At 38.2% G+C, this 26851-nt stretch overlaps 1 protein-coding gene and 1 pseudogene across 2 annotated transcripts; both read right to left on the bottom strand.

The window, feature by feature from the left end:
• Window positions 1-4062: 4062 nt before the first annotated feature.
• Window positions 4063-6926, bottom strand: LOC104604236 (subtilisin-like protease SBT1.6 pseudogene; annotated as a pseudogene). The gene has a single exon (XR_016077296.1). The product of XR_016077296.1 is annotated as a subtilisin-like protease SBT1.6 pseudogene (transcript).
• A 12455-nt stretch (window positions 6927-19381) lies between these two features.
• LOC104604235 (uncharacterized) lies at window positions 19382-20007 on the bottom strand. The gene has a single exon (XM_010268504.3). The coding sequence runs from the start codon at window positions 19931-19933 to the stop codon at window positions 19601-19603; it is 333 nt and encodes a 110-aa protein (XP_010266806.1). The 5' UTR covers window positions 19934-20007; the 3' UTR covers window positions 19382-19600.
• Between the last annotated feature and the right edge of the window lie 6844 nt (window positions 20008-26851).

The following is a 26851-nucleotide window of genomic DNA, read 5'->3' as shown; positions in this document are numbered from 1 at the left end:
AATCTCTTAGTTTCATTTGCTTTTCGGGAAGTTATTAATTTATAAAAAACTATTATTAAAAGGGACAATTTTATCTTATACAAGTGTTGGAAAATTTCTCCTTAAGTGGAAAAGTTATTTATCCACTTGGGAGATGGGTATCAATTACCCAGGTAAGTAGTGTCCAGAAAAAAATAAATCTGAAAAAGGAACATGGATTCTCATTGACCAGCTTTCCACCCTCTCAGAAAGGAACGTGAAGCAAGGTTTTTAAAACCGACCTGGAGAACAACCCGGTCAGGGGTCTGGTTCCCGGGTCAAACAGTCGGCCCGTTCTGACAAAAAATAAAAAAAAATAAAAAATGGTCAAAACCGTTTGAACAGTTAACCATCTGGGTCAGCGATTTGCTGACCAAAATCAATAGTTTTTGGGAAAAATCTAGTTTTGGGGAAAAACAAACTAATCACTTGACCATTTCTCGGTTTTTCTGGTCCGACTGTCCGTCCGGTCGGGTTTTAAAAACCATGACGTGAAATGAATACTGAATAGATTATATATATTGTGCAAGATGCAACCAGCTGGTTGGTAAGTCTCTTACTAGTTGTAGCAGAGACTTAAATCAAATCCCGCCAACACCTGAATTAGGGGATGGGCTACCCCTTTGCGTAGCCTTTCAAAAGAAATAAAAAAAAAAAATTACATTATATGCTGCAAACACTGGCCTTTTAACTTCAAGATACCTACCAACCATCACATGGAAAGGAATGGATGGGATGGCTCTAATTTTAAGCGTAAGTAACGGTTGGCTTTTCTGAGATGTATGATAAGTCCCTTCTCAAAGTGATGGTCAAGCCATGAAAAATGTAACACAAAACGTCATTTGTCTCGTGGGCTTTGTTTGCTTGTTTGTTTGGATTGTACATATCTGCTCCCTTTGGCCTTATGCAGTAGTTGGTCATGGTGAACATATATCATTTTCACTTTCTTGGCAAACATCAGGTGTCTTGTTTCTAAGTTTCAATTATGTCGTTTTGTATATATTCCACGTCAAAACAATATAGCACATATGATGGCCTCTATGGCCTGTAACAATGTAGAATCATCAACCGTATGCCTTCATCCAAACTCCGCCACCCTGGATATATGAGAAAAAAAACTCCTATCTTTGCTTATCCATGGGTGTTGGAACTTGGAAAACCAATTCAGCTTTCTATCTGAAGTCATGAACTCTTTCTTTTGATTTTCAAAAGAAAGCTTAGTATATGTTTGATTTAAAAAAAACGGTGCTACTGATGTGTGGTTGAAAACATTGTTTTCTTAGAAAATGATGTCTTTATTTTTGTTTGGAATTGTTGCTATCAGGTAGGATGTTTTCTTGAACAATAGTAGCTTTTTCTGTTTGGTACCATTACTCTACGAAACATTTTCAACACTGGTACAAATTATCCAGTGCCACATCACTGCCCTTGTTCCAGGAAATGCCAAATTTAACATTACTCCAAACCATGACTTTCCCATTTCTGAGGCGTGACTTAACACACCATTTTTTATAAAAAAATAGTTCCAAACAAATGCCTATTTTCTGGAAAACTATTTTTTCTAATGTGGCGCCGTGCACCAACAAACGGCAACGATACCAAAACAGCCGCTAATCGGCACAGACGAAAACTCAGTGATTTATGGATTCTTGTATATATAAAGAAAAATCAAAACAATGCTGTGAGGGGAGCTTTATTGAGTCCAGAAGTCTCCTCTCTTCATGGTGGGCTCCATTGATAACTGTGCCCATAAGCCTTGAAAAACCTTCTGATTTGTGCTTCTAAATTTGGATTAATACTTTAGAATCCCCAGAAGGCACAATTGCCATTGCCTGCTGCTTGCCTCGTGGCAAAAATGTTGACGATTCTTCTGTGTGTTTGGTTCGAGCTGCCTATAGCTATGTGGACATTGATTTCCTGCCATCTCCGCATTCCCCTTGACAAAGGGATTTCAAAACAACCATCTCCCTCCATAAGGATTTCAAATCCATCCAAGAGAGAAATTTTAAAATGAGTAGTACCTCCCTAAGAATTTCATATTCTCACTTGAATTGTTGGAATTCGTTCCTTTAAATTCCACCCATTTTCATATTCTGGCTGACCCACCTTTAACGAAAGCACACACAATTCCACTTTTATTATCCTCGTCAGTACAGACACAACCAAAGAATTCAGAGACTTTCATATATATATATATATATATATATATATATATATATATATTCATTCAATAAGAGATTAGTAGGAAGATTACTTGAAAAATTTTTCAAACTGAACTCTCAGAAGTCAGAACAGTAGACCCGATAAAGGCTATCTAATAGAAACCCCAAAAAATATTGGATAGTAATAAGCATCAAATGAAATGAGTGTTTGTTTTTCAAATAATAGAATATTAGAATCCATGTTGTTCCAAGAAAGATTGCAACTTCTATATTTAATTTCATGTTTGCAACTTTGCATTGAGTTCAAAACCTAAATACCTTTTTTGGTTGATAACTAATATCTAAAATAAACTTTGCATCCAATACAGGGATGAATTTTACCAGTAAATTAAACCAGCCAATGAAATGATCACAGATCCAAGCGAAAGAAGCAGACTTTTTTTCCTCTTCTATTTTCTTTTCTTGTGTGGAAATACTTTTTTGAAGGGTGCATAGTAATATGACATGTGACATATGTATTTCCATATTGTGGTAAATTTACTTTAAATATCATATAAAACCATGAATTAATTAATTGTCAATAAGCAAGTGAGGCAACTTCACATTTAATACGTGGTTTACCTACTGGTTTATCTCTGTTCTAAGCCTTTAACCAAGGATAAATGAGACATGGCTAATTTGGTCAATATTCTATCAAAAACTATTCTTTCCCCCCAATTTTGCAAATTTGCAAGCACATTTAGCTGTCAAACAATTCAAAAAATGTGACTAGCTTGACTTCATATATCATGTAAAAAATGGATACATTGCATGAAAATGCAGTGTAGTGTGATGGGGTTTACATAGTTTAGAGAGTCACCATCACCGAACTATATAGGATTGGCTACATGAATCCTGTTTCGCCTCGCCATTCTGTTATTGTTCTGTTCAGTGTCATATATTCAATGTGTTAAAAATTATGGACGCTTAATGCAATAATTTAGAGAGTGATGTTGCAAAAATGCTGAAGTTAGAAGGTTCAAAGTATCACATTCACATCATAATGAGTATTGAAAATGCAATTTTAAGGTGTGCATAAAGTTCAATGAGAATGACATTAAATTAGAGGCTTAAATGGCAGTATTAATATATAGGAAATAGAGTTCAGATAAACTAAAAAAAAAAAGCACTTTTTTGGAATGTTAAAAGTACAGGCTAGCCCACCCGGCTCCCAAAATAATAAAATAAACAAAGGTGATAGTATTGGAGGTGGATCTTCTACATTACTTGGTTAGTTATGATTTTTATGAAGGGGGAGAGGATTAGGTATAAAGCAAAGCAACAAAGTGCACTCATTCGTAATCAATGTTCCCATCCCACTACCAATGAAAGGCACTACGCATTCTAAAAGCACAACCAAATTTTAAAAATTGTGGGGTGACAAGACATGCATGAGTTCCATATTACATTACTAACACATATTGGATTGGATCAATCTAGAACATTTATTGGATTGGACTGAACCAATATCGGTCCATAGGTGTCAATGCACCAGATTTGGGTTAGAACCGATCTAAATTAAAACTAATTTGAACAGATTAAATGGTTCATACATCCAAATGGGTCTTAAGTATTCATCAGATTGGATTAGACCTGATCCATGTGCAATGGATTCATATTAGACCGGATTGGACCAAGTCCGGTCCAATACCCCTACACTGCTACACACACTCTTACCATCTCAGCTTTCTTCTTAATTTACGATTGCAACCCACCTCATTCTATTCCATCTTGTTTTAATTTTGATCCCAACCCCATTAACTTGAAATCTATTGCTGCTATTGCCTATATATAGTCCATATCTGCTTATTAAAAAAAAAAAAAAGAAAAAGATACAATTCGGTTGGGGCAAACGTGCATGAAGAGCATTGCACCATCTATATTATGTCTTTAGTGCTTCACTTACATACATTGTGCGAGTAATACACGAGTAAAAACAGCCAAGAGGAAATCAAAACCGTAAAAAGGAGAACGTCTGACAAGTAACAACCCAACCCAAAACCTAACATGTTCAAAGTAAAAAAACAGAAACAACCAATCCTATTTATAATAAAATAAACCCTGCTGCTAGCCTGCTAATGCTGGAACTGTTTTTGTTTCTCATCTACCGAGCGAATATTCAATCACACTCGGCCTAACCTAATCTAACGTTCCAATCTTACCAGCCGATGGATGCATTAAAATAAATTCAACCGTCGATCACAATGATTCCAATTGTGAGACCACGATGGGGCTTCGGACCACATGCTTCCCGTCCGACCAAGACAACGAACCATATACTATACCCGATTCACCCAACACCAGATTTCGAGTATTGGCAGTTACCGTCACAACGAAGCTCTGCTTCTTCACCGACTCTGAGAATACCAGCTTCGTCGGCTTTACCATCACTGAAATCCCCATGGGAGGAGCTTCGAGCTTCGCTCTGTACACCGAGTTCATCGGTCCCACATTTGTCACCGTCCTAATGAAAGACTTGCTCGTGGTCCCCCTCGATGTACTCGGGAAAAGCGCCATGATCGACGGATAATTCAAATTTTCCGGCAACGGTTTCTTCACCGGACAATTAACTGGTGTCCTTGTGATCACTTGGATTGTATTTGGTCCGTAACCAATGGAACACAGGAAGCTCACGTAGTCGTTGTTTGAAATGTCGTAGACCAGACCAGGGTCCATTGCACGGTCGAGGTTGAGATGACCAGAGCCGAAATCGTACGGGGTTGCTGGTTTCCCGGTGGACTCATCAGTCATCAACTGCAGCCGGTTATCGACGATGCTCGCAGTGGTCATCATCGCCGATCGAATTGCTGCTGGGCTCCAATTCGGATGGGCAGACTTCAGTAACGCCGCAGCCCCACTTACGTGAGGGCAAGCCATCGACGTGCCCGATAAAATGTTGAATTCAGTTTTCCGGCTATCGGAATCTAACCCGGTTGGACCTACCGCTTCGGTCCAGGCAGCTAGAATGTTCACACCGGGTGCGATGAGATCCGGTTTAAGGATCTCCGGGGTTAAACCGTTGGGTCCTCGACCAGAGAAAGAAGCCACTACGGGCGCCGGCTTGACACCGATCACGGTGCCGCCGAAAGTAATTGTGGCCGTCGGAAACGAAGAGGACGAAATGTAGGACTTCACCGTGTCTCCTTCATTGGCTCCAACTGCACAAGCAGGGAGAAGATGAGCATCGCCGACGAGGCCTTCGCCGTTGGAGACTCCATTAGCGAGAATCATTCCAACACCTCCTGCTTTCTTCACGACCAAACCCTTGGCAACTCTCGGACTACTTCCGCGATCGCAGACAACAATTTTTCCCTTGACGAGGTTGGGATCAAGAGAATTCTCCATACAGAGTGAAGCAGCGAGGACCTCCGATTTACCAGGATAAACCAGAGGGAACATGGTTCCGTTCAGTGGCTTCCCTGAGTAGAGCGATACGCCGGAGAGTTTCCGACCGTCGCCGAGAATTACACTGGCAGGGAAGCTGCGATCAATGGTCCCAGCTCCTACGGTGGTGAGCCATGGTGCAAGGTTCGTTACGGACATGCCATTCGGTCCATCATTTCCGGCCGAAGACGACATAAAAACCCCTTTCGAAACAGCGCCATAAGCTCCAATCGCGATTGGATCAAGATAATACGGCGAAGAAACGCCATCACCACCACCGATTGAGATAGAAATCACGTCTACACCGTCGGAGACAGCACGATCGAATGCAGCCAGTATATCGGAATCGTAGCAGCCAGAGTTCTTCCAGCATACCTTGTAAGCAGCTAATCGAGCCTTGGGAGCTACACCTTTCGCGATTCCATACGCATACCCGGCCATGCTCGCCTTGAACGTGTGTCTACCTGCAGCAGTCGAAGCCGTGTGAGTTCCATGACCATCTGCATCCCTCGGCGATCGAAACTCAACAGTTTCGTTGATCCCCCCGATTCCACCAGGTCCGCCGAATCTCCCCGCCGCTTCATGGCCTTTAGAGAAAAACCTAGCTCCGATGAGCTTCCGGTTACAATGAGCAGAGCTGAACTGAACTCCAGTCTCACAGACACCTTTCCACCGAGCCGGAACAGGGCCGAGATTCAGATCGGAGAAGCTCCGCCGCTCAGGCCAAATTCCAGTGTCCAGGATTCCAATTATAACATCGGATCCGTAATTCGATTCCGACCACAGGCCCTGCTGGTACCGAAGGCCTAGAAATTGAGGAGAACGAGTGGTGTGGAGTTGCCGAAGACGATCTTCAAAGGCGGCGAGGACGGAAGGGTTTTGGAGGATGGAAGCAGCTTGAGTGGAAGTTAGAGTGGCAGAGAAGCCATGGAAGACTGTGTCATAAACGTGAAGGATTTGAACTGGATCGGCGAAGGCAGAGCTGTACCAGTGATAGTGAGAGGGGAATACGGAAGGCTTGGAATGCTCGTCTACACGAAAGATGAAGGTTTTGATTGTCTGATCAGTCGAAGCTGTTAGGGTTTGCAGAGGAAGATTGAGGAGGGATAAGAGAAAGAAAAAGAGAATAGACATGGGGAAGAGCGTGGTAGCCATTGGAGAGATGAAAAAGGTAAGGTCTCCGAGGAAGAGCAGAGACTAGAGATTAGTAGTGGGGGAAGTGGAACCCGGACTGAGAATGTTTGCTTTCATAGCTCTTTTTGTTTTTCTCGATTTCTTTTCTGCAAATTTTACATTTGGCTTCGTTTGTTGTCTGCGATGTTGGCGATAAATACGGAGATATAAAGAATTTGGGAGAATTCCACTTTACTAACATGAACTGTGGGAGTAGTGTACCCTGCTTTCAAACGTCTCAAACGTGTCACTACGTTACCTAAACTTTTAAAAGTGTCAATTTAGTTTCTATACAGTTAATTGTCTATTAAAAATGTTAAAATTATCCATTGTCTTTAAAAAGTATATAGTTTTTACTTTTTACTTTTTACTGGCCATTTTGGGCCGGGAACCCAATTGGGCCAAACCCAATTAGTATTGGGTTAGTCTCAATAGATCAGTGTAAGGAAGATCAAAATCGGATTTGGTCGTCCCAATACCATGCTCACACGGTTCGCACAGTCCTCACAAGACCCTTACATCGTTGTTAAGGAATATCTCGCTATGAAAAAAAAGCATAGAGATATTCTGTTTCCACAGTCCTGTGAGGGTGATTCCAGAGTCTCTGGAAGGTCACGGTTGGAAAATGTTAACCTTATCAGACATTTCATTGTGGTCTGAAGAGTCTTCCAAGTTTAAACGAAAAAACCGTTCCAACTCATTCTAGTATGATCTTCTATTAGAAGAATTCCGATCAGCTACCAATAAACCGTGCCAACAACGTCCCAACCGGCCATTGCAGCCTTACATTGAAAACATCTCCCTGTAAATAACAAGGAAAATGTTATTAATATGAGGCTGCAGTGGCCTGTTGGGATAGGATTAGTAGCGTTTTATTGGTAGTAGATACCTACCCCTACTAGATGATCCCTCCTAATCTACGTTTTAGGGATACATATCATTTGGAAGTGTTGGAACGGTTTTTGTTAGGAGGAGATCCCTAACTCAAAGTCTGAAGGGGAAAAACACATCAAACAACCATTGTAAACCTTGTTTGTTGCCAAATGTCTTCAGCTTCGAAGATCACCATTCCCAAAGGCCAAACATTATGGTATTCTGAGATTTCATTTTCTTTAATTAGCTTGTCTACATCTTCCACCACTGCAGAGGTTCCAACACGGATCCATGTCTTCTCTCACTCTGTACAAGGGTTGTTTCCATCTATAGAAAAGATCAATAAATACGAAGGGAGAGATCCAATGTGAATTGTTTTTCTTTGTTACTAGTTTCAAAAATAAAACAAAATAAGCTGGTTTAAAAATAAATTGATTCTTAAAATAAAAACACAGAAAACATGTTCTTGATTACGTGTGTTTTTTGTATCCAATACTGAAACTGAAAACATGTTCGTTTAAAGAATACTTTTTATCTAGTTATTGATATGATATTCCATAAATTATATACTTTTTTTTTTATGCTAGAAGAGCTGAGGTTTCTCAAGCTAGCTGAATAAGTTGTAAGATTCCGGTGACCACGAGCACAAGAACGGTTAGAGGCCTCGAGATGGATCCTCGGGGAGAGAGCTCTAACACTAGTTGTGCGACGGCAAGCTATGAGCTTGTGAGTGCAAGAAGATGTGAAGAGAATTAGGGTCTGTTTGGTTCAGAGTTGGAATTGGAATCAGAATGGTCTATTCTTATAATTTATTTGGTTCAAACATGAATTAGAAATCAGCAGGAATAAGATTTCATTCCCAAGGGAGGGGTAGGGAATGGTCATTCCCTCAAATAAGGGAATACCATTGCGGCAAGAAGGGAAATGAGATTCCGATTCTGCCCAATCAAACAATTGGAGTTGGAATAACCCATTCTGACTCCGATTCTAAACCCCTATTCTTGTGAACCAAACAGGGCCTTAGAGAGTTTAGAATGTAAAAGTGCATATAGAGAGAGAGACTTGAGGCAGAATGCCCTCGTATAGGCGTTGGGAGCTGTTGCACTTTCCATTCATGGGACACGTGTCAATTGCCATCCTCTAAGGGAGTCCCTGACCGAGCCGTTCTCTGATGTGGCCCACACGTGACACGTCCTACCATGGATGGGGATGAGAGCAAGCCATTGCACCAACTTGGGTGGTTGGCTTGGAACTGGAACTTTCCTGTATCCACCACATGTCCCACTAAGTAGTAAGACACGTGGTGTTTCCTTGGCATTGACTTGCTGGTCATGCACAAGGGTTCAGGGGCTGGAGTGTTGTGGTTCTTCAACTCATCTACATGTCCTTCCTTGCCTCAATCACGTATCACTCGCTCATTGGGCATGGATTATCTGTGTCTGGTATAGCTTTCGTTTATTAAATAAAAGTTTGTATTTAATTTGTCATCAAAACAAAGAAAAAATGGTTAATAAATGTTTTTCTAAGATTTGTGGACAATTAAACGTCACTAAATGCTACATCAGCAGAACAGTAAATAAATATTTTTGTGTTGGGGAAGCATTAAAATGAAGTTTTCCCTAATGGTTGGCTTACACGTAAATTAAGATAAGAATTTATCAATAAATATGCATATAAAATATCATGATGGGATAAATGCTGATTTGGCAATGGCATAGCACTGTTTATCGGATAAACAGAAGCTATACCAAACAATGCCTTTGCTGCATCGCTTTTTGTAGTACTAAATTTGTTTTTGTTTTTAAAACTATAGTTTTGATGCTTTTAAAAACATAAATTGATTTTTGAAACAAAACCAACTTTTTAATGGGCTTAGGCGAACCTGGCCCAAGTTGTACATCTACTTTGCAATCCACAACTAGGGGCTGGCCTAACCCCCAAACCCAAGACTCCCCTTAACCCACACACTTCGCTCTGGAGTAAAGTTTTATTTTGAAATAAACACGAGCGAAGAACTTAGGATTGCCTAATTGTCCATTCAATAACTCAATCCTGTTACAGGTGATTCTCAATCATTTAGGGCCCATTTGGTTTATGGGAATAGAGGTATGGAATTGGATCAAGATGGTCCATTTCGATTCTAACTGTTTGGTTGGATGGATCTAAATCCTATTCTCATTCCTGGTGGAATGGCATTTCTCCATTTGAGGGAATGGCCATTCCCTCCCCCTCCTTTGAGAATGAGATTCTATTTCAGTTTATTCCAATTCAGCTTTTAGTTCCTGTTTGAACCAAACATGTTATGTGAATAGACCATTCCAATTCTGATTGACTATAAACCCATGGGGCCATTAATGATATAATGAAAATGTTTAACATATACGATATTGCAAACTAAAATACAGAATGTGCAATTGAAAGAAAAGGACACAAACTATCAAGCCATACACAACGGGCCAGGTGATACGGAAATGAACATTTTTGAATCCTAATTAATTTGGACATTGATGAAAAGATCCCAATAGTTAGGCTCATGGAAAAAATGGAAATGCTACAAAATCACACGAGTCATGGCAGAAAATTGATAAGTAGACCTTGTAGAGAATACAGAGAAGGCATATCAATAACTGGCAAATTAAACTATCTATTTCTTGGAGTTCAAACTTTCGAAACAATTGCAGGATTCATGGCAAAAATGTGGTAAGTATGATTTTCATCTTCCAACCTCTCTTCATCTTATTCCAGTTGTCAACACTTTGTTCATGGAAAACCTTTGTGAAAGCCAGACAACAATGTGCATCTATTATTTACTTATAGCAAAATTCTATTAAGCAGATAGGTTTATGTAGAAGTAGGACTAGAGGGAGATACCTCACACTCCCACATTCCCTCGTCCTTCAGTTTGAAGTATACAACTTTCTGGGCACTCACTACCTCATTCGCAAAGTTTTATGTGTTTTAGGAGTCCATATATATATAGTTGTTGTGTCAATCTGATAAAGATTACAAAGAGAGAAAGAATAACATGTTACAACAGAAAGATAATGGTTATCGTTATCTATTGAGCAAAGTGATAGGGATTATCTTCATCTATTATCGAGTTGTATAGTTGATGTGGCTTCCTTAACATCCCCTCACAAGCTGATAAGTCGTTTGGACACGATAAGCTTGAGCTTCAGGTCATGGAATCGTCTAGAGGGAAGCAGTTTGGTTAGAATGTCTGCAACTTGATCCTTGCTAGGGAACTATCAACCACCTTCTCGCAAATAAAGTGAATGTCCAGCTCTATGTGCTTGGTGCGAGAGTGAAGCACTGGATTGGAAGCAAAATATTTGGCACTCAGGTTATCGCACCATAAAACAAAAGGAGAGGAAGGTTTCCAACCCAATTCAGTGAGCAACATGCATAGCCACAAGAGTTCAGCAGTGGTGGAGGCAAGGCTATAAACACGTCCAGTTTCCAAGTCCAAGCACTGATACCCCTTGTGATGGGGATTGTACCCAATAAAAAGACATTGTTTGGAGTGAAAATCTAGCTTCAAATCAATATATGGTCTCAAATTGGGATAGCAAGCACGCCTATATGTTTTCAAAAATAAATAATCAAGATCTAAACCGAATAAGCACCTCCAAGGAGAAACCATGTTGAGAACAGGTTTAGGAAGACGATTAAGCAAATATATCATTGTTTTAAAAGCATCATACCAAAAGGCCTTAGGAAGAGAAGTAGTAGCCATAAGAATTAAGCTAGTCTCAACGATATGTCAATGGTGACGCTTAGCTGAGACATTTTGTGTGTGTGGACAAGAACACCGTAATGTAATGCTAGATTGGTGCAAGAGAGGTTGGAGACAATTGTACTCAGTTCCACCATCAGTTTGTAGAATTTTGATCTACAATCAAGCAAATTCTCAACATTATTTTAAAAGGTTTCAAAAATAGCATGCACTTGAGATTTATGAGTCATTGGAAAAATCCATAAAAATTTATTGAAACCATCCACAAATAGCAAATAATATCAATATCCATGTTTAGATAAAATGAGAGTTGATCCCCAAACATCAGAATAAAATTTCCAGTGGATGAGAAGCAGCAAAATTATTAGATGGAAACGACAAAGAATGACTCTTGCCTAATGGACAATTAGTACAGAAGGTACGGTCCTTATTAGAAACAAGTAAACTAAAGGAACTGATAAGATGTTAGGTAATCTTTGGATTGAGATGTCCAAGTCTGCGATGCCAAATAGAAGAGCTGGTTCTTTCTCCAAAAAGAGCTGATAATTCACCATTATTATGCATTGTATGGAGCTGGTAGGGACCATCATTATTTTGTCTATGGAAGAGAGTTTTCCCAATCATATTGTCATTTAGAGAGAAACCAATAGTTAAAAATGAAAGTAGCATTATTATCATGACAAAATTGGCTAATCGAGAGCAAATTCTTAGAGATATGAGGCATTCAATATATTATGTAGAAGACCCATTATGAGAAATGGGCAGACATGCACCATTACCCACAGTAATCTAATCAGTGTCGTGATAGTCTTGATGAAGAGAGAGGTTCCCCAATTTGGTGGTCATATGATTGGTAGCCCTAGAGTCAGGATACCAATTCTCATCATGTGGAGAATGGGAGGCTGATGCAATGTTAGCCTGCTTGTTTAGACTTAGTACCGACTAGCTCAAGATACTAATGGCAAGTTGCTACAATGTCTCCTTTATAACCGCATAACTAACAAATAACTCCAGAGGTTCGGATGTTAGAATTGCCATTGTATGATTTCTGATTGTTGGAGTAAGATGGCTTTCAATTAGAATAACCACATGATGGCATGCAAGACGCTTTTCAAATGTAAGTAATAACTCTGAATATCTGAAAAGGATAAATTATCAAGTTTGGTAGCAAAGATAAAACAAATGTATCGTACTCTGTTGGGAGTCCAAGAAGGTAATGAATCAAGTCTGATTCAGAAATAAGATAATTGGATGCAATTAAGGAATCAAAAAGACCTTTACTTTTTTGAATATAATTAGATGCTGACATTCGTTTCTTAAGGTTGACAAGTTTGAGTTTGAGATTATGAACTCAAGCTTTGCTGGTTGAAGAAAAAAGAGAATGTAGTTTATCCCATACCTGTTTGGAGGTAGTGCATCCCACAATCTCAGCCAATATAGATTCAATTACAAAGGATAATAGCCAACTCATAATTAATTGGTCCTATTCATGCTAGACGATGAAGTCAAGATTGATCATTCTTTCAGTTTCTCAACTAAAGGAAAAACTTAAATATTCTGATGGGCATGAAAATGATCCATCCACATACCCATAGAGTTGGTGACCCTTTATTGCTAATGTAGTTTGCATGATCCAGCAGTAAGTCTACGCCATTGAGCTTTATTGAGATAACATTCATGAATCCTACTCGGGAGATGGTGTTGATGGTTCGACCATTGCTAGAATTAGGTTGAGTTTATAATGAGGACGTACAGGTATTCTAAGGATTTCCAGAAGTCATGGACATTTGTCACAATATTGGTTTTGATACCAAGATAGAGTAACACAAAGGGCAAAAAAGTGTTATGTTGTATTAGAGATAGGAGTCCATATATATACAGTTGTTGTGTCGATTTGATAAAGATTGCAAAGAGATAAAGATAACATGTTACAACAAAGAGATAATGATTATCCTTATCTATTGAACAGAGTGATAAGGATTATCTTTATCTATTATCGAGTTGTATAGCTAACGCGGCTTCCCTCATAGATATATAGAAACCTATGAATTTCAAATACACGATGTTCACTAAAATAGTACCCACAATCAAGAAATTCTGAATTCAAGACAATAAAAACAGAGAAACAAAGATACATAAAGATCAAGTTGAGCTAGATTGTTTTTACTACTAGACCCAAGGGGAATGTTCTATAAAGCCGTGTTTGGCAAGTCTCTTCGTGCGGGCTTTGGGATGTTTAGAAGCCCGGAAGACGAAATTCTGGGCTTTTCCTGTTCGGCAATGGAGAATTTTATTGGGAAGAAACTCTAGCCCATAAAAGACATGAACAAACCCGAATTTGAGCTTTTTCAGAAAGTTTCAAATGAAGCTTTTACAATTTTTTAGCATCTCGTCTTCTTTGAATGTATAGCACAATGCATACATTTGGGGGAATATGGGTTATCTTTTGACAAAAAACTATTTGAATGTGTAAACAGGACCCACCAATATTATGTGGGGCCCATCTTGGAAAATGTATGTAGGCCCTACATACATATCTATACATGGACCCCACATACATGTCCACCAATGGTATGCGGGGCCCACCTTGGAAAATGTATGTGGGGTCCACATTACGTGTTACGCATATGTTGAAATGTATGTGGGGCCCATTTATGGTGATTGAACATGGGGGTCCACAACTATGAAATGCACATTTAGACATGTATGTGGGGTTCCACATGTGTAAAATGAAAGATTTGCTAGCTCACACACAAGACATTCGTATATACATAAAACATATTTTCATTACATTACCAAACGGTCTCATTTCTTTTATAGCATTTCCAGAGATCTATGAAAAATATTTCAATTAAATAGTCTTTGGTGAAGATCTATTTCTCACCCTATCTTTTAACTGTTAGATCTTGCAATAGATCTTCTACAAAAGACTTGTCAAATGGGCACTAAGGTTAGCGATTCATCTTTTTGGCAGATCCATTTCAATATGAGAGTCCTAAATCATTCAAAACACATGCAACACTATACAAAGTTAATTAAATAACAATATTCACATCTGGGAAACTATTAAATAATGGATGATTATACAAACTACTACGGGTCTGTTTGGTTCTCAGTCAGAATTGGAATTGGAATGGTCCATTCCCAAAGTCTGTTTGGCTCAGACAGAAATGGAAATGGAAATTTAAATCAGCAGGAATGGAATTTCATTCCCAAGGGAAGGGCAGGGAATAGCCATGCCCTCAAATTGGGGAATGTCATTCCAACAGGAATAAAAATGAAATTCTGATTTTTCTCAACCAAACAGTTGAAATCGGATCCAATTCCAGACCCCTATTCCAGTGAACCAAACGAGGCATAAATGTACGTAGCAGGGAAATTCAAATAAAGCAGTATTTTCCTACATCTACTGTTTATACCCTCTTAAGCATAAACGAATACAGGTCCATTGCCCATTGGGATCTTTCATGTCCTCCAATTTAATCATGCATCCTCTTCAAAACCAAACAGACTTTCTGATAATAAGAACATGGGAATCACTACCAGTAATTTGACTTGACAAATCTTTGGCTTTAAACATTCTAATTAGTTTGATCAATGACTGAAAATCTGCACCCCAAATGTTTTTAATACTAAATCCTGCCATGACTGCAAAGGAGCCAACTAATATAGTTGGAATAAGGGTATGTTGAGTTGACGATGGACAAGTTAATGTTGTTGAAGGCATTCTGCATGCAATTGCAACACAGTTAATTTAACATACGGATACAGTTAGGGGAAGTTTTAACAATTTATCCAAAAAATAAACAATAGAGAGGCAACTTACCATACAGCCAATGCTCTCGTGTGAGTGAGAAAAACTAGGGTCTGTTTGATTTGCACATGGAAGATTTGGAATTGAAATGGTATATACCCATGACTTGTTTGATTCATATGGGAAATGAAGTCTGAATTGAAAATCAGCTGGAATGGGACTTGATTCCCAAAAGAGGGGGAGGAAATGACTATTCTCTAAAATGGAGGAATGTCATTCTACTAGAAATGAAAATGAGATTTTAATTCCATTCTACACAACCAAATGGTTGAAATCAGAATGGACCATTTTCATTCCAATTTCAAACCCTTATTCCCACAAACCAAACATGCCCTAACTTATCGTATGTCATGAACAGATACTAAGAATAACTTGTATGAACCTTGAACCTCTGACTCTTAGCAAGAAACACAATATTCAAACATAGTTGAATCAAATCGGATAGGGGAAGATCATGTGATCCAATTCGAATTAAAATTCGGATAAACGGATACAGTTTGCAATCCTGTGTATGGAATATGGATCTCAGAAATCAGAAACCCGGTGGAGGGATCGAGCACTTCTTTGCCGTTTTACCTGTAAAAAGCAAAAGTTGGACGATCAGCTCCAACTCCAACTCCAAGTCCAAATTATCTACAGTTCTACTACAGTACACCAGGCCAATCATGACACACCACATCAATTCTATAGCACGTGGGCAGTGGTAATTGTGTCGGTTGCCTTTAACCACACCAGCAACTTAAAATGATAATTGATAAATCCAAAGGGAACATGAACAGAGTGATGCAGCGGGCACGGGTAAACCGCATGAAGCTTGGACATGCGCCCAGGCAAGTGTCAGTGCGGACTCAAAATATTGGTTCCACATCTGATTCCAGCTTCACCTGATCCAAACACAAATTAGCAGCCTTTGAGTTCTACTTTTTTATTTCCCTGGTGGGTAAGGGTGTCAATCGACTGGTTTTGGATTGTACCTCGTTCGGTCCAAAATCAAATTGGACGGATCGGATGGATCAACAAGACCATTGTTTTCAAAACCGGACTAGACCGGACGGTCGGACCAGAAAAGTCAGGAACCGGTCACCTGGCCAGTTTCGTTTTCCTTTAAAATCACTTTTTCCTCCAAAACCGTTGATTTTGGTCAATAAATCATTGAACCGGCCAGTTAACTGTTTGAACCATTCAAACGGTTTTGACCGTTTTCTAAATTTTTAAATTTTTTTATTTTTTTGTCAGAACGGGCCGGCCGTTTGGGTCGAACGGTCGAACCATTCGAATTGGTAACCGGACCCCTGACTGGTTTGTTTTTAAAAACCATGAACAAGACATATTGGATTGGACCAATCCGATCTAAAACATTTATTAGATTGAATTGGACCTGGTCCGTTTGTAACAAATTTATATTGGATTGGGCTGGATTAAGCCAATATCTGGTCCATTGATTTAAGATAAGAATATATATGTCAATGGACCGGGTTTGGGTTAAAACCAATCTAAATCAAAATGAATTTTAATAGATTGGATGATCCAGACATTAAATTGGACTGGTCCAAATTGGTCCAAAACACTCATTGGATTGGATTGGACCTGATCCAATTTATAACAGATTCACATTGGACTGAATCGGATTAGACCAAATCCAATCCAATTGACACCCTTACTGGTGGGACTTACAAAGAATTCCACAGTGATCCGAAAGCATAGCCTTAGTGAATTGCCTAAATCCACCCTCTTTATACAGTTCAATGCATGGCAACACGATAAGTGGTTATTGGACTCATCATCATCATCCATGCCCTATCCCAATTATAAGGGGTCGGCTACATGAAGTCTATTTTTTTAATCCATTGTTAAATTATTAGTGATGTAGCACAATCTGGGCACTCCTAGCTGGCTGAGAGTTGGCTCCTAGTTGTGATGAACGGCACCTAAGAGGAAGAAGAAGATAAAGGGTTCCTGGGGAGCTCTCCCGGAGGGAACACTCCGATGGCTAAGTTAGAACTCTGGGGAAAACTCAAAGAAGATACAGAGAGTTAAGAGTGCTGAAAGTGCTAGTTTCAATACCTTCGCTTCGTGAGGGTTGGGGTTATTTTATATTGGAGCTCGATCACATCTGGCATAACTGCCACTGCCCTAGCCGTTACTGCCAGGGCAGGTGTGGCAGGTGCAGGTTGCTGCTATAATCTGCTATTGCAAGGTACAGATTCGACAGGCATGCCATGCTTTTCAGAGACGGCAAAGCAGAACGCCGCTTGGCAAGAGATCTGAGCCCTACCACCAGATCTGGTAGGTACGGATGTCAGGCAAGCACGGATGTCAGGCAGATCTCCCTGCAGCCTGGCGAGCTATTGTACGCTGAACCACCTGGGGCAGGTTTGCCTTGCACCGAGGTGTTGAGGTACGCTGAGGTGCCCACACTAGAGGCAGGCCTTAAGCAAGTTCGAATAGGAGTCTCGACGGTGCTACCCCGAGTTGTTTCTCCCTCGGGGCACAGCAAAAAACCGGGGTGCTCCCTTCTTAGGAAGGGAGAGCTCGGGCCCTGAGAGGAGTTTGGGTCCTGAGAGGGGTTCGGGATCTCCCACACTCGGTGGGAGTCAAGGTTGGCTGGGCGCTAGTCCCCGACGAGTCACTTAACCCGTCGAGTGGCCAATGTTGGACTCGACGGGTCCCTCCCGTCGAGTCACGGTTGTGTTGTTAGGCTGAGTTGTTCGTCGAACCAGGTCACGCACACGTGTTCCAGTGCTACGAGGTCGGGCCAAATCACCCTCCATCAATTAGTGATTAAATCATTTCTTACTACTTTTATCCATGTCCTTTTTGGTTTATTCAAAACTGTTCTAACTGGCACAGTTGATGGTGTTCCATGCACATGCCCGAACCATCTTATTCCACTTTCTCTCATTTTATCACCTATTGAAGTTATTTCTTAATTCCTATAGATAAATTCATTTCTAATCCTATCATTTCTTATTTTACTAGCTCATTCATGTTAGCATTTGTGCTTTTGCCACATTTATTTTCTGGACATATTGAACTATTGGGTTAAATTTACAACATAGTGATTGATTGTGAAAACAAATTTGAGGAAAAGTATGGTTCATGCCAACTCTTTCAGATCTAATCCCAATTTAAGACAATTAACTTTTAATGAGCATTAAAATGTGATTGTTTAATTAAACACACCTGTTTAGAATCATTAATTGTGATATTTATTTTACATGCATACCATATTGAATAGGCCTAAAAGTTGGCCTAAGATGTACTTCTCTTTCTATACTGGGGTTAGAGGCTGAGTGACTATGACATACGATTAATTGCTTGTAAAGATGCACTAGGTATGATGGGTATTGATTTAACCAGCAAACAACTATGTTTGGTGACTGGTCAATGGTGAGTATTACTACTACCTTAAAAACAGACTCTCGATTTTCTCCAATGCAAATGAAATTTGAACTGGTGCAATTCATCATGTATGGGAATATGAATGAGTACAAAGTTTGCTTTACCTTTCCAGGTCTCCACGTTTGACTTTGCTTAATTCATTTATAAAGAGTAAAATAATGCAGCCCTTCATAAAAAAGAATGAACGTGGGATTGGAGGAGTAAATTAAAATAGGAAACAAAATGTAATCAAATTAAGGTAGAAAAAGTGTGGTGCAGATTTCATATCAGTTCAGGATATTTTGCATCAGTTAAGAGCGCAAAATAGTTTTACAAATCTAAATTGGATACAGAATTTGCATCTGATTCAAAAGTTGCTATTATGAACAAGGATTTTATAAGACAATATCTAATAAAATGAAATTTTAAATTGTGGAATTATGAAGATAGAATAAATGTAATGAAAAATATTCCATATCATATAACATTTTCTTATAATCATATCATATATATTATATTGTACAAGAATTAATGCATAAAATCTATAATGAATTTTTGGAAAGGAATGAAAGAATTAATGTAGCCCTATTTATGGCCTTTATTTGTATCAGTTGATAGCACGTGTAAAAAAGGAGAGAGAGTATAATTTTCACATGGTAGCCTGTACTCTGAAAGAATAGAAAGGTATGGAAAATTAAGACCAAATTGGGTGGAATCGCCACTGGACTCGGCTGAGTCACTTTTCTTTCCTGGTTTTCCAAGCATGAGAGCGAGATTGAAAACAGATACATCCGCTTCGAGTGAGGTATCAAGCACTGGTTTTATTAGAAAAACATATACACACACTTTAATAATCTCTTCCAAAATCCAAGTCGCATAAGAACCGCCAATCATTCCAAGTCAATTTACATAAATTTTACAGAAAAGAAAACTGAAAAAAAAAACAGAAAGAAAAATTCCATCCTCACTTGATTTAGTTTAGTACTTAATTTAGTGCTTTGTTTTGTAACTTTGTATTCTCTAAAGACGGCCTGACGAAGGCCGTTGGGGGAGCCGAAACCGGACCTGAGACACCGGCGACCGGACGGCGACACCATGCCAACAAATACCACCTCGACACCTCTCGTCCGTCGGATCGGGAGATAAAGCAGGAGAGAAAGCATGCGTGGCCTTACGTGATACATCCCAAGCGAGAGTGCCGACGAGGATCGCCCCTACCGCGATTGTAGATGCAACTAGAACAAACCCGCCGGAGAAGCTCCTCCCCGACATCAGACCAAACGCTTTGATCGCCGCTATTGCAGCCAGGTACAGAGTTGTTAGGTTCCCAACCACTGCATCAGATATCGCCATATGATATCGATCGCCTCGCTCCCTCGCTCAATCTCTGAGCTTCCCTCAAAACTCCAAAGCAAAGTGGGGTTACCATTATATATAGTAGAAGAATTATTAATGGAGATTTGGGGTCTGGGCTGGGACCATCGCTTGGTCGTCAAGCAAAGGTGTAATAGTAGTAGTAATACACCCGCATCATCATCAAGGCCTCTATACGATCGGACGGCTGTGCCTGTGCTTTAATTTATTTTACTTTAATCCTTTATTTTTAGACAAAAAACGTATGCACCAATCAGATGGTATCATCAAAATTCATAAGTAGACTTTGATTGGTCAAAGATCTTCGGTACCATGTCTTTCCGGTATCACTGATTTTCTTTTATTTTTAATTTTATCTAAAGTTTTTGCATTTTTTTTAAATTGGAACTGACGAAAATGTCCTTGGATGTCGTCTATGACTTAGACTATGCAGAATGTAAAAAGAATCATTCGTGGCTTCCATGCTTATCTCATGATCTTATCCCTGGGGAATGAGGCTTTTGGCGTGAGGTGAGGTATGACTTATGAGGTATCCCAGTGAGATCATACGATATCGCCACGTGTCAAAAACTTTGCTTTTATGATCATATTCTGCAGGGCAACGTGGCAGCGACGGGTTGCTCATCTCTCTGTTTTCTGCCGGATTCTCTCATACCTGACTCTCCTTTATTTTCCAAATCACCCCGAAAAGCAGAAGAAACGTCCACACCTCAATTTTGGATGGAAGCCAGCCAAGCCCACCGAATGATATCTGATTGAGAGAATGGAATGGTGGATTTTGGATTGAGCGATAGCGAAGTAAAGGAGCGTGCGTATATGACTGTTAGGTGATTAAAAAAAACAAAAAAAAAAAAAAAAAATAGGGAGGACCGCATCGATTAAAATTCTCTATTTCTCTTATGTGCGAATGTTTTGTAATAATTATTTTTAGAACTGTATTGGCGTGGATGAACTTTTATTAGTTTTCAAATTCTTCTCTATGTAAATAATATTATTTCGAAATGTGAATGACAATTGACCACTTTAACCTTGAAATGAGATAATTTTTTAACTATTTAATAAATTAATTAACAATTAACTAAATGAATCTAAAATAAATAGTAAAATTAATAACAATTATAAATTATTACATATTTTTAAGGAATTAAATATTTATTAATCAATTAATATATATTTCAAATAAACAATTACATAATTATTAATTAAGTAATTAATTAAATTATTACTAATAATTAATTGTTTAGAAATAACTAATTTTATTAATTATTAAATAATTTTATTATTATTATTATTAGTAGTAGTAGTAGTAGTCTCTGATCTCTTAATGCCTCTTAAAAGTATTAAGAGATGAGAGATAAGAAGCATTAAGAACAAAACGAACATGGCTTAAATCTATGATGCCAGAAAGGCATGATAACATGGTTTAAATCTATGATGCTAGAAAGGCATGATATTGAACAGGTTTTGACTAATCAATTGCCCCCTCCCCTTCTCAATGAATTTTGAAAATCCACCTGATTGATTATCACTTTTGTGATGCTATTTGATTAATCACTAGTTGCAATAACCATTCAGTAGGATGTGGATCCAATAGAAGCACTTGATTGATTATTTGTTAGCATCAAGATTGAGCTTTTACACACGTCATAAAATATATGGAGCCCACAATCGTTCAATCTCTCAATGTAAACCTTATGATCACTAGTGTATGGTGCATTATCATTGATTCCACAGCCCACTATATAGTTAATTTATTGGATTAAACGTTGACCCGACATCAATGAATACTAACTAGAGATTCAATACAAGCATACAACCATTCAATCCCCTGTTTGCTTTAAATGTTTTGCTGGCTAGAAACATGAATGAAATTGAAAATTGTTCTTATTTGTGTTGGTGGTGTTGAACAAATTAACAAATTTATTTGCAACTTTTTGTATTTGTGCATTCACTCATGATTTTTTATTTCTAATGGTAACGGGTTAGATTTTGATAAAGCAAAATGTGTAGAAGAAGTTTGGAAAACCCTTTTGTTTACAGAAGTTCAATCTTTATGGTTGGTGATTATTTCGTCACACTCTAATTTTTTTTATGAATGGATATGATGGTTTTTGGGCTGAGGTGGATGTCTTGATGAACTGGAATTGGTCTAATGACTTATAAGCAAAAAAGGTTAGAAGCCTCGAGGTGGTTTATAGGGAAAGAGTAGTCCGATGCTCAAATCAATAAGAAGATGAAGAAGCAGGTTAGGCCAAACTAATGTGAAAGATCTAGTCATAGCCGAGTTTAGTTAAAAAGCTGAAAAGCTAGCAGGGGGGCTAAAATGCCGAAAGAGTGGTGGAAGAAAATACCTTTGGTGGTGTGCCCTTAAATGCATGCAAAGAGTGTCTTTGTGCTCCTCATTTTGTGGGACACGTGACGTGTTTAGAGGTCGTCATCACATGAAGGAGGCTACACTAAGCTTGACATTCACCACATCTCCCTCTATGTTTGAGGTCTGCGGGATGCACCATCGTCATCCATCTCGATGAATGGCACTGCACCACATCACCATTTTTAACATTAATCATGCTGAGCAGCTCAACCAAATGTCATCCACCTGATGGTTCAACTAGGGTGGTTTATGCCCCATCAGGATGCAATGGAAATACAATGAGCATTAGTTGCCTTTTTTTTTCCTTGTTTTAGATTGACAAAATTATGAAGTTAGCTAAGGATCTTGTATTAGTTAAGTTATTGTGTAAATAAAACTCTCACTTTTTATGCTTATATGGTGGTTAAGTATAGCAAAAGAATTTAGGGTCTATTGGGTTTACCGCTAGATTCCGAATAGAAATCCATCCATCAGAATTAGAATAAGAATGGTCTATTCCTATAATTTGTTTGGTTTAAACAGAAATTAGAAACAATTAAATGAGATTTCATTTTCAAAGAATAGAGAAGGAATGATCATTCCCTCAAATGAGGGAAATATTCCACAAAGAATGAAAACAAGATTTTAATTCCACCCAACCAAATAATTCAAAATTTTACGGATCTTATTCCAACAAACCAAACAGGACCTTAGTGATAGGACTCTGTTTGATGAGATGTTCCCCCACAGCGGTTGGATGTTAGAAGTTAGATATTTGTATTTAAGGATTTTTGGATTGCAATCTCAAAATCTACTAGTAGCCCCCAATTTAAAAACATATAACGAAGAAAGTTGGACCAGAAAGCTATGCTAAAATGTACCACAGTATCAGCTACCCCGTTTTAATTCCTATTCATAAATGAAATAGAAACGGAAGAAAATTCTGGATTCCCCAATTGATCGACCAGTGGATTGGATTTGCGGCTTATGCCGAAGTGGGTTAGACTTTTAGGCTATATTTGATTTGAAGGAAAAGGTAAAGAAATATTTACAAAGCCTTGAATAGGTTTTTTTACTTTTCCTTCCCTTTCCCTACCTTTTCTTTTAAACAAAACATAGTCCTAGAGTACGAGCCCACCGACAGAGTTTGCAACACATGCACATACATATTTCATAAATGCTGAGCTATGTAACGCCTGCATCCAACCAGCCAATCTCTTTCTTTTCGTGTTATTGAGCCAATGATCCGATGCATTTCACGTAGGGCCATCTCAGTACACCACAAAATCAACTTGATCAGATAATTTTAAACACTCTCATCTTAATACCTTAAGAGAGGAGAAATAGAGAGCAAACAACCAATAATCATATAAATTTTAGGCTCTGTTTGGATAAGTATTTTGAACATTTAGTAAGAGTTATAGTAATTTAAAAACATAATAATCTAAAACCGAAATATTTTTAAGAGGCTTTGGGGCTTTAAAAGCACAAATCCTCTGGTTTATCCAAACGCAACTTTAATAATTTGCACTTTCATTCCTAACAAATATTTAGGTTAAGATCAATATGCATTCATGCTTTGATATCTAACTAGTGAATATGTAAGTGCATTTGCATGTGGCAGTATCTCTAAGACAAAACAATTTATAATCATGGACAATTTCTAGACAATTTATATATGAATAATTTCTAAAATGGGAATAAAGGAATATATGCCCTCTTTATGCTCATTATATGTTTAGATAAGAAGAATAGAAAACATCGGATGAAAATTCTAGAAAGAACGGACATTTATTCTTTTATAAGGTGAGTTTGGAGATGAGACAAATCAAATTATTTTGCTTTCTGTGGTTATCAAATACAGTAATCGAAAAATATTAGATTGTTTTGGGTTTATTCATGTCTAACCTGGAACACGCCAATATCACTCAGAATTTGGATTTTGGACAATATGCAATATAGGAAGGAGAATCCTATGAAATCAAACCTTCTAGTGCTTAATTTGAAAAGACAATTATCCACTACAATTGTAAAAAATAACAGCGTAACATCTTTAATTTAATGGATTTAACATGCAGCAAATAGCTAGTAGTTGGACTCTTAATAATTTAATTCAACACTCCAAGTAAAATAAGTTTTTATAAGGGCATTAGCTAAGTGCTGAATAGTCTAAAATATTAATTAATGATCAAGTATTTTAATCAAATCCTAGAATATTTTAGAAGAATAAAGCATTCAGATTATGATATAATCATTCTAAAGTATTAATTAAACATTAAGATTCTATTTGGAAGGAGTAAATAAATTTGCACTGATGCAAAACCATGACAGTGCAAATGATTTGAGTGTAAATTCTGACCTGTTTTTGTTTCAAATTTTAACTTATTTAATTTATTGCAATATAAATTAAGTAAATTAGAACATGGAACGGAATAAAGTAAAATCCAAAATAAAATTAAATAAGAATTTGTATTTTTTACATTTGAGTTCCCATGCATTTGTATTAGTGCAAATAAATAAAATTGCACTGTAACCAAACACAGCCTAAAGAACATTTCAGTATAAGGGATAAAATTGAAATGGAAAAGAATAAAAAAGTTATAGTACATGAAGCTTGTCGAATGTAACTTACCCAAACTCTAAATATAATTAGGAATCCCATACCCAGTTTTAAGGACTTTTACCCGTTACTCACATTGAGATCCATTTATTCTCTCTCCTCTCTTCCCTTTGCAATCCAACCAACCATTCCTCTTCTTATCTCATTTCCCTTTCAGTCACTTCCCAACCAGACTTTCAGAGCATAAGCCACCATCACCGCCATCTTACATGTATTGTCATATCACATATGAGAATCACTTGACTATAAAATGTGTGGGACCGGTAGTTGATATTTATAATTGAAAGGTCAGATTTGGCATTCAGGTAGGAAAAACCCAAAACATAGGTTAAAAAAAAATCTTCATCATAAATTTGTATTAATTAATCCATAAAAAGACAAAACATTTCAGTAGAGAAAAAAATATCTTTATCATAAACTTGTATTGATTAATCCAAAATATTTCAAGAAGAAAAACCTTTAATCTGAAGTTTTCATAAAGTTATGCTTATTAGCAACTGATGTGCCATGTGGCATCGGCCTGGCGCCCATTGCCAATCACCTCCTATTACTCCCAAGGCAAGGTCAAGTATAAATTGGGGTGTCTTCCTCCAGGTAAAGCATGTTGTTCACTCCTGTCTTTTAGTTCTTTTGTTTTCAAGTGCCTAGTCTGAGCCCTCACCTCAGACCTCATCCAACCCCTTTTACACAGTTGACTAATTAGAGCGTCAGAGTCTCTGCCCCTGAACAGGGCCTTTGACGTCTGATCTTTTGCTCTCAGGTTGGATAAATCAGCCTCGACTAAAGAAGCGGATTTACCTTATTGCCCTCGTTCCATACTAAAATACCAACAAACTATAATTATTCTTCACAATATTCTTCTTTTAATCACAGCCAAAGATAGAACTTTCTCACCCATCTACATTAACTGCAGAGGAGTAGAAGCTTCTACGCAAGCTGATTTTTGGCCCAGCGGTGGAGATCCACATGTGGATCTTGTCCTCACACTCCAGCTTTAGCCTTTTTTTGGCCCAGATATGCTTTCTTCGAGACAGTAGAGATTAGAGAATATAGATTATGGACCCACGGTTCGGGCCATTCGTAGAATGGATGGCCCATTTGGTCCCACATCCACTGATACTGGGCATTGACTGTAAGGTAAGACTTGTTAGGTGTAATTACTGTACCTATTAATGATGTCTGCTTTCAGGTTATGGGGAGGTGAAGATAAATATCTGATCCCAGGCATGAGGTATCTGCACCCACAGTCCAGACTTAACCAACTGTACCAAATGGCAAGTTTTAAGATTTGTCCAGAGAACGACTCTAGCCCAGTCAAATCTCCAGAGAGGGTACATTAAACAGTCATGGACCAAGCTTTGTATAGTCCAAGCCCAGTTAGCAACTAGGTGCATCCAGAGAAATAACAAAATTGAATCCTTCTATTCTCATAACTCATAAGAGAAGGAAAAAAAATATTTTGGAGTGGGCCTAGTGGATGCCCATGCGGGTCCACAACCCAATAACAACTTTTCAAGCATATAAGAACAGCAACCCTAAGGTTATATTTGGTTTGAAGGAAAAGGTAGGGAAAGACAAGGAAATTTATATAATATTTGTAAAAGTTTTCCTATTTTTCCCTTTCTTTCCCTGCATTTTTCTTCAAACCAAACATAGTCTAACTTAATTAGGTTAAGTTTGGGAGTGCTTATTTAAAAAATAAGTATTTCTAAGATAATGTAAAAAAATAGCACTTATTTTAAATAGGGATAGTATAAATATTTCTAAAATAACATGACGGGCCAAGATAGGCAGAAAGGAAAGAAGCAATTATTGAATAAACTTAAAAATAAACACAAAGTTTGGGCTTCACAAATAAGTATCTATTCTTATTTTGGACTTATTTCCCAAATGCAAATAAATGATTATTGGTGTAGTCCCATCC

The sequence above is a fragment of the Nelumbo nucifera genome, chromosome 6, assembly GCF_055504915.1.
Source record: "Nelumbo nucifera cultivar China Antique chromosome 6, China Antique-T2T, whole genome shotgun sequence".
In the NCBI taxonomy this organism is placed as follows: domain Eukaryota; kingdom Viridiplantae; phylum Streptophyta; class Magnoliopsida; order Proteales; family Nelumbonaceae; genus Nelumbo; species Nelumbo nucifera.
Note: the sequence above shows the minus strand (reverse complement) of the source record. Positions and strands in the feature narration are given on the sequence as shown.